Raw genomic sequence first — 8,570 nt, 5'->3', positions numbered from 1 at the left:
TTAGTAAGCCAAGGAGTTAATGTGTTAAAGGCATTGAATTAGTGGTAGAGGCTTAACAGGGTCTTAGTCGTGCAGGCTACCAGTAAGGTGTATCGCAAATATCACTGATGGCAATGGGCTTATGTTTTGTGTATGCAGATCTAATCTATTGTAATCTTAATTAAGATCTAATCTAATTGCATCTAATCATCGTATTGCCTTGTCTTATTGTCTCTTGTTGATTCTTTCTCTCTCATCCCCCACCTGCAGACATGAATGCAGCAGCAGGAGAGGGTGGTGCCAAGGCTCCCCCCAAATTCAAGCAGAAGGAGACCAGGCAGTTCAAGAGCAAGGCCCCCAAGGCTGGACAGAAAGGGTAGGACACATACACACACAAACGCAGACACACACAGACATACACACACACACACACACACACACACACACACACACATGCATACATACGCATACACCAAATAACACTGTACATATTACAAATCTGCACTATTTCTAAATTTCTGATTAATGCAAAACTTTCTAAAACACTTCATGTGCACTGCAGGTTTGATGACGTCCCTGGAATGGATGGCCTTGGAGGTAAGCAGACATTTGACGTAAGAAACTGTTTTTATTTTCATATAGATTGTTTGTATGCTCAGCTGACCACATCTCTCTCTCTCTCTTTCTGTGTCTCTCTTTCTGTGTGTGTGTCTCTCTCTCGTTCTCTCTCTCTCTCGCTCTCTTTTTCAGATGCAGCCGTGGTCTGCCCATGGGAGGCCTTCGGCGACATGGAGCTTAGTGATCTGGCACAGTTTGGCATTGTTTAGAGAGCCAATCCAGATCTATGTTCTTGTGGGCTGCATTCCAGCAGCTTTCTCTGATTTTAATTGAGCTGTTCCACTCTTTGGATGTGGACTTTTGGAAGAGCTGGACCAGTTCTAGTCTTAACTGGAGCACATCAAGTGTCTTGCTGAAGTGGAAGGAGATCCTTTTGGACAGCAGCCCCCAAGGACCAGACCTGGGCAACCGCTCTCTTTTTCTGTTTAACTAAAGGATTAATGTATTCTCTACTCTAGCCCAAACTGTCTGGTCTCATGGATACCTCATAAAACTAATTGTGCTTCTGTTTCACTTATTTCCCATACAGCCCTATTTTCTGTGTAATATTGTAAACCATTGTACCAAAATATGGGTTAAGATATGGGGTTGACAGTGTCAAAATATGTTATCTAAGCTGTATTTTGTTGATGTTATCTGTAATTGACATTTTATTTTATTTATCTAAATCTGTATGTGTTTGGTAGGTCAAAGTAAACTTTAGCAATGGATGAACAGAGTCATTTTAAACACCAATCTGAATCTGTCACTCATTTGAACTGATTGTACAGAACATCATATCTTCTACCGGTACAATCATTTGTATTTTCAGGGTAGTTTATATAACTGAGTATATTGTTGTTTTATGCCCATCAAAAGATCAATCAAAAGGAACTTGTCAACTATCACATTACTCTAATAAATATCTTTATTTTTGTGTTCATCTGGTCGTTCGCAGTGCTATTCATATTTTCCAAAATATAGGATATGGTCCTTTATAATAATTTAATCTGGGTAAAGCAATAGAAGTAACATTAGGTCTCACATTAGAGGCTCACATACAGTGCCAAACTCTTGTTCATTTCAACTCCGTAATGCTTAGTTGATTATACCCATATCCACTTACATGAACAAGACAAATCATTTTAAACCAGCCAGTTTGGAGACCATTCCAACAAGAGAGAAGTGCATTACATATAATTGAAATAGCAGTACTAACTCCATAAATGTTTATAAGTATTCAATAAATACAGTATACTATGTTCAGTCAGGAGACATTTGAATGATTCTTTCTTGGTACTTAATTAGAATGTATATATAATAAATGACCTTATATAACATAAAAAAGCTGATTCCTTCAACCAACTTGGGACAAAATATTATGAGGTTCAGAATTTTAGGGGAAAGTTCCATGGTTAGATCTGCTTAAGATGTGAGACAGTATTACTGATCTATTTACGGTAGCACATGGAGACAAAGTTGAACACAGTCATGGGACAGCCAATGATAACTTATTTTGTCTTTTTTTCTGCATTGTTATTAGTCAACAAAACCTTATATGGCCTTTTGAGATTCACATAACATTGCTCCCATAATAGACCTAATGCCATTTGAGGTGATCTTGCTCTAAGTCTGCACTCAGCCTTCTTAAAATACAGGGCTGTGGTCTATACATGGTATGTGCATGTCTAATTTCTGCTCTGCTCATATAGTCTGGGTAGGTCTAAAATCTGTCATCTTCTATCTTAAGATAATATAGGCCAGGTTAAAATATGTTACAGACCCATAGCTTTGGGGTGATTTCTGCTTTTATAATTATTCATGACTTTCATTTTTTCATTCAAAGTGCTCTTGATTGTTCCAGTTTTAGCCTTGAAGATTTGGTTAAAAACTAATACTAATATTATATATACACACACACACACACACACACACACACATATGTGTGTGTGTGTGTGTGTGTATATATATATATATATATATATATATATATATATATATATATATATATATATATATATATGGGAATTGGCTTGGGGCATTGAGCAAATACTTACATTTACATTCACAACGCTGAATATTTAAGATATTATTTTTGAAACTTAGCCTCATATAAATGATTATAAATCTTGACTTAAATCAGGACTACTGTGATATATTTCGTATGGAAATGAGCCTGTGATTATGAGGTGAGTATGAGAAGTAATAATTCACTAAGAAGACGATGATCATGATCGTGCAGGCACAAAAAGTCTCATCTGTTAGAAACATTAATTGACGAGGTGCAATGTGCAGAACAGAGACAATAGCTGTACAAGAGGACTTGACATAGTCTTTAGGGAGTGAAGTCCAACTATAGTAGTGATGCTACGACTGTCCTCCTCTGCACTGGTAATTCCTCTGCGCCTCAGTGCAATGTAATACGGCAGAGAAGATAATGTGCTTTGTTGGCAGACAGAGGGTATCTGGGGCTGTGAGAGATCCAAGGTGTTGGGTGATTAGATGGGTTTACATTAGGACCATTTGCAGTAACTGGTACGCAAGAAGATGAGGAGGATTATGATTGCTTGCTCTCTGCTGTGCTGGACAGAATTCAGTCACTGTGTTGTCCATTTTAAGATTACGTGCTTGCCAAAAGAGAATGAGGTCAGAACATACTGTGCATAAAACTGTACATCATGCATTGTTGCCACGCCACGACATCACGGGACCGTGTTAGAGTCCCGGTGTAACCTATACCAGCTTCAGCACATGGTCAGAGCTAAAAGGTGCAATTTTATGAAATAAAGGAGAAATGCGCATACTACATTTAGCTATGTTAAATGTAAGCACATGAAGCAAAACAAATCAAGAGTTTGAAAGTATGAGAATGAATGAATGAATGTATTATCCTTATACAGATATTTATAATATTTTCTATGCTTGTGTGCTTGAATAAGCATAGAAAAGCCTTTGAAACTGTGATGCATAGAGTTAAGATTTCATAACTTCTTATTCTTCACAATGTTTGTTTTTACATCAAATGTACAAGCATTGTCTACATTACAATGACATCACCAAAGACTCCAACACACCAACTTTTGTAGACATACTTGCATCTGTTACAAATTACACCAATTATGCATTTGTGTACATGTTTTTTTAAATGGCTAACCATAAGACTAAGCCAGGCTGAAGTCAGAGTTCACCACAAACCCACCCACCAAATAGAAGCAGCCTATGGAGGTGTACTGATTAGGCTTAGAACACTAAGACTTGGTCCAAAATATACTCCTCTCTTGTTCTAAACAGCCTTGTTATGTATTAGGGATTATAAGTCAGAGGGAATATAAGGAGGACAGCTGAACAGAGTTTTAAAACAAGACAAACCAAGAGGTTGGACTTTTCTGTTCCAAGACAACTACCCATTTAAGATTCAGGTAAGAAATGCCTTTTGCTTCAGTAGCTGTAAAATATTGAAGAAAAACTGCCAGATTTAAATATCTAATGTGAAAGTTACTGATAGAACTATATATTTGATGTTTGAAAGAATACCTTTGGATGAATAAATATTTGTGTTTAAACTGTCAAATTACGGAATGTTTGCTTTAAAAACATTAGATTCAAGAAAAGATTCCAGAGGAGAATGTGTTGAGTTTTATTTGCCATTTGAAAAGCCAATACAGCAAAGCTCATGAAAAACAAATTAGTAAGACCGTTATTATTATCATTTTCTCAATCCACTTCACCAGAGACTAAAGTTGCACTGAGTTTACAGATAGCACATTATCACTAAGTGTGACTGAGGGGCATTGCAAAAGCATATCATGGGAACTACAACTCCACATACTGATGCCGGTCATATAATCATTTCCATCTGTGTTGATAAGAACCTTGTCTTTCAGTTAATGCATGGCGAGTAGGCACGTGCAGTGGGCAGTTCCTCTGGGTAAGCGAACCAAACTAAAAGCAATATTACAAAGAGCAACCCAACAAATTTACTGAGAATAAATGGCCCATCTGTGCTGTTCAGATGTCACTCGCTTTTAAAATATTGGATGAATTTCTAATAGCAGAGTTGTTTGTTCTGAAAACAAACAATCATGAACTTGCTAATAGCATGTTCTATCTAGAAAACCATTCCAAAACACATGCACTTTCATTTTATGAAGTTGCTTACCTTGCCTACTACCAACTGCACGTGCCCACGAGAGAGGAAGAAGAGAAAAAGTGAGCAATCATTTGAGAAAAGACTAGAAAAACAACAACGTGAAGTGATGATGAATTAAAATATTTTGGCATGACAAACTTCTCACAATTAATGGTGTATACCATGCCACAGTCTCCCATTTTATTTTGGGGTTTTTTGTTTGTTTGTTTTTATTTTATTTAGTTTTTCTCACTTCTTCTCTCACTCTCTCCATCTCCATCTAGATTTTTATGTGGCATAGTGAGTCATAGTAGAAGTATAGTCTTTCAATGACACTAATGTCTGATAGATATTTTACAAAGGATTACACCCCACAGACGGAATTTCCTATAAACCCACACTGAATCAGAACTGCTGATGGAAATAAAATGATTTTTCAGTGTTGGATGATCTACTTTCTCATCTCATTTGTCCTGCAGAGATGAATGCAGCAGCAGGAGAGGGTGGTGCCAAGGCTCCCCCCAAATTCAAGCAGAAGGAGACCAGGCAATTCAAGAGCAAGGCCCCCAAGGCTGGACAGAAAGGGTAGGACACACACACACACAAACACACACACACACACACACACACACACTTACACACACACACACACATGCATACACACATATAACACAGAGACACACATAGACATATACAGACATATATGCATACAATTCAGATTAAAAATCTACACTGTTTCTACATCTCTGATTAATGTAAAGATTACTATAAAGTTTCATGTCTTCTGCAGGTTTGATGATGTTCCTGGAATGGATGGCCTGGGAGGTGAGCAAATGTTTGATATAACAAACTGTGCTTATTTTTAGTTTGTTTTTCATATACATTGTTTATATGTTCAGCTGACCTCGTCTGTGTCTGTCTGTCTCCCTCTCTCTTTCTCTCCCCCCCTCCCTCTCTCTCTCTCTCTATCTTTCACACATACAGATGCAGCTGTAGTCTGCCCATGGGAGGCATTTGGCGACATGGAGCTGAGCGATTTGGCTCAGTTTGGCATTGTGTAGAATGAATTTCTGATGAGTTGTGTTTTACTGCATTGATCCTTCAGCTGCACAGAGAGAATGGCTCATCATGCCTTTGACTCTGTTGTTAGAGTGGGTGTGAATGTGCCTGAAATGATGAAGAGGATAAATCCAGTAAAGTACATCCTTCAAAAGGAATATAACCACACATGTAGAAACAACATTATTAATACTACTATTTTAATACATCACAACTATTCCTCATGGCCCAGGATTTTGTGTAATATTGTAATTCATTGTACCAAAATTTGGGCTGATGTATTACCTTGTTAGGTCATGTACTGTTAAATATACAAAGTGCACAACTGATTTTTATCGTCATTATGCCAATAATGGAGCCAGACTGAATGGAATGGGGAGAAATGGGCTTGTGGTCACATCACATCAATTGCTATTGTAGTTTTTGTATTTATGCACAGTGCCACCCCTCTGTAAGTAACATGTTCTGCACTGGCCAAACATTAGAAGACATGGGTTTAAATTTTGGGACTTGTTTAGTGTTTGGATATATAATAATTTATAGCTTGCACCTCTATTGACAGATCTTCATCTTTTGTTCAATACATTGTACTGTAACTGTACAAATACATTTATAAATCTGAATTGTACTAATTCTAACGTTATCTGATTGTAGGATGCAAAGAGATACTGTTGAAATATCAAAAGAAACTGCACTTAGATTTGTAATGTTGTGCATTTATTTTTCTTTCAAAAATCTTTATTTTCATGTATATTTTCTTACTTTAATGAGTTAATTGAAGGCTGCATAGCATCACATAAAGTTATTAAATATTGACAACTCACAAATGTGTCCAGTCTATTGTTTCATTTAGACCATCACTTTTCCTAAAGCTTCATTAATATCCTACCAGCCACTTTATCTCCTTAAGTTTAGTTCTGACTAGTTTTACTGCCAAATAGCTATCAGTCAGGGTTTGCATGGTGTACAGCAGGGGTACACAAATCCTGGAGGGCAGGAGTCTTGCTAGATTTCATATCAGCCCACCACTGTGGTGTGGTCCTCAACTGGCTGAGGAGTGTATATACCTATCCCCTGTGTAAAAAAAAATGTCTCTACTTAAGAAAAGCAGCAAAACTCTCAGGACTGAGTGGCATCCCTGAAAGTTTAAGTCAAACTGCACGACATCTAACCTTCACTATTAAAGTTAAAGCCTTTTCCAAGAGATAGACGTATTGTAGACACCAGAAGCCACTGGTCTGGCATGAGTATGATTCCATGTATCTAAAATTCACATTTGAAAGACTTGCCAAATCAGTCACAAAAAGGCTACCACAACACAGAATGTGAAGTCGTTTTAATTGTAAGAAAAGCAGAAATACATGTAAAGTAAGAATTATGTCAGTGGAGCTTGGTGAGAAATTTTGGTGTAACATATGAAGTGCCCATAGAGAAGGACAGACAGTGTAATGAACTGCAAAAGAAAAGTATGGTGCATTGTATTTTGGGTGTTGTTGTACGTGAAGAAATTAAAGCAATATCTGAAAAAATGATCAACAAAGAAAACGACTGAATGAAAACGGATAGCCAAATTCAGAAAATAAAGATGTTGCACATTTTAACTAAGCGGTTAATCGCCTCTTGATATTTTTAAGGGTACACATGATTAATGTTACACCTTTTATGCAAACACGAGTATTCCCCATGGTTGTAATTCTTCACGCTGTCCATTGGATGCCGCTATTTCTTTGCCATTCTGGCTTCTCATTTTCGCTTACAACATAATATCCTAAACGCGATTTCATTTAAAAATCGACATCATAAATGCAACATAATCATTTGGAAAAAAAAATACCTCTAAGTACGCATTCAGGTGCATGTCAGGAGGGGCAAATTTGTCGTTTTACACACCGTTTGGGGGGCATTTGAAACAAGCCAGTCTCATACACAAAGAAATGTTCCTCATGAAAAAGATATTGTACCATAATTTAATACAGAGAAAACCATTAATTCAGGCACAAAAATGCATGCCTTGTCAATGACCCACGTGTGAAGACATACTGGGAACCATTCAAGAAATTCCAAGATAATTAGATTTTGAACCCTCATAAGGTTTGAAGAAATCATATTCAAGTCATATTCTAATCAGATTTTTTAAAAAAATGTTAAAATATTAGCTATGGTCAAGGATACTTTCTTTAACTATTAGTTTTGGGTTCATTTCATAGTAAAATACTACGTCACATTTGCATTTTTTTAGTATTTTACAAATGAAAAATGTTGGGGGAATACAAAAAACGTAAATTATTTCCTTCTCCCACTTAATTTCTTGCACCTTGTCTGATGCAGAATAAGCAGTAGAATAAATATGCACCCATACAAACCTTTTAACACTGATTGACATGAGATAATGAAGTTGTTAAATAATGAAGAGGCATTACATCATTCGATTAGCCTAACCATGGCAGCTAAATGCCTACAGTGCAGATGTTACCACATAAGAAGAAACTGATCAAACAAACACAGACATTTCAGTATTATAATGAATACACCTAAAAGAAACATTTATTCTATACCAACTAGTTACATTAATAAACACACGCGCGAGCGCAGTATTAGGAGAAAAAATGTTTAGGAAAGTGTGATCCTGGTAAAAGCTCTCAATTTTTAAACACAAAAAAATATATAGCCAGAATTGCTGTACGTGGTGGTGGGTTTTATGAGGTAGCCTACAGTGGTTTATTTTGTTATCCTACCATACAGTGATGAGAAAGATAACCTTGAATTGTTCTGACTGATTCTACAAATATGCAAATATCTACATGAG

General features: G+C 36.7%; 2 protein-coding genes across 2 annotated transcripts; both read left to right on the top strand.

Annotated features, from left to right (window-relative positions):
* The first annotated feature begins 251 nt into the window (after positions 1-251).
* On the top strand, positions 252-806 carry LOC115830175 (retinal cone rhodopsin-sensitive cGMP 3',5'-cyclic phosphodiesterase subunit gamma-like). Its single transcript, XM_030794224.1, has 3 exons — positions 252-355; positions 542-576; positions 730-806. Exons 1-3 carry the CDS (start codon positions 252-254, stop codon positions 804-806), a joined length of 216 nt encoding a protein of 71 aa, XP_030650084.1.
* Positions 807-4,467: 3,661 nt separating this feature from the next.
* LOC115830174 (retinal cone rhodopsin-sensitive cGMP 3',5'-cyclic phosphodiesterase subunit gamma-like) lies at positions 4,468-5,766 on the top strand. Its single transcript, XM_030794222.1, has 4 exons — positions 4,468-4,504; positions 5,185-5,290; positions 5,496-5,530; positions 5,690-5,766. The coding sequence occupies exons 1-4, from the start codon at positions 4,468-4,470 to the stop codon at positions 5,764-5,766; spliced, it is 255 nt and encodes an 84-aa protein (XP_030650082.1).
* Positions 5,767-8,570: the final 2,804 nt, after the last annotated feature.

The sequence above is a fragment of the Chanos chanos genome, chromosome 2 (genome assembly GCF_902362185.1).
Source record: "Chanos chanos chromosome 2, fChaCha1.1, whole genome shotgun sequence".
NCBI classification, from domain to species: domain Eukaryota; kingdom Metazoa; phylum Chordata; class Actinopteri; order Gonorynchiformes; family Chanidae; genus Chanos; species Chanos chanos.
Note: the sequence above shows the minus strand (reverse complement) of the source record. Positions and strands in the feature narration are given on the sequence as shown.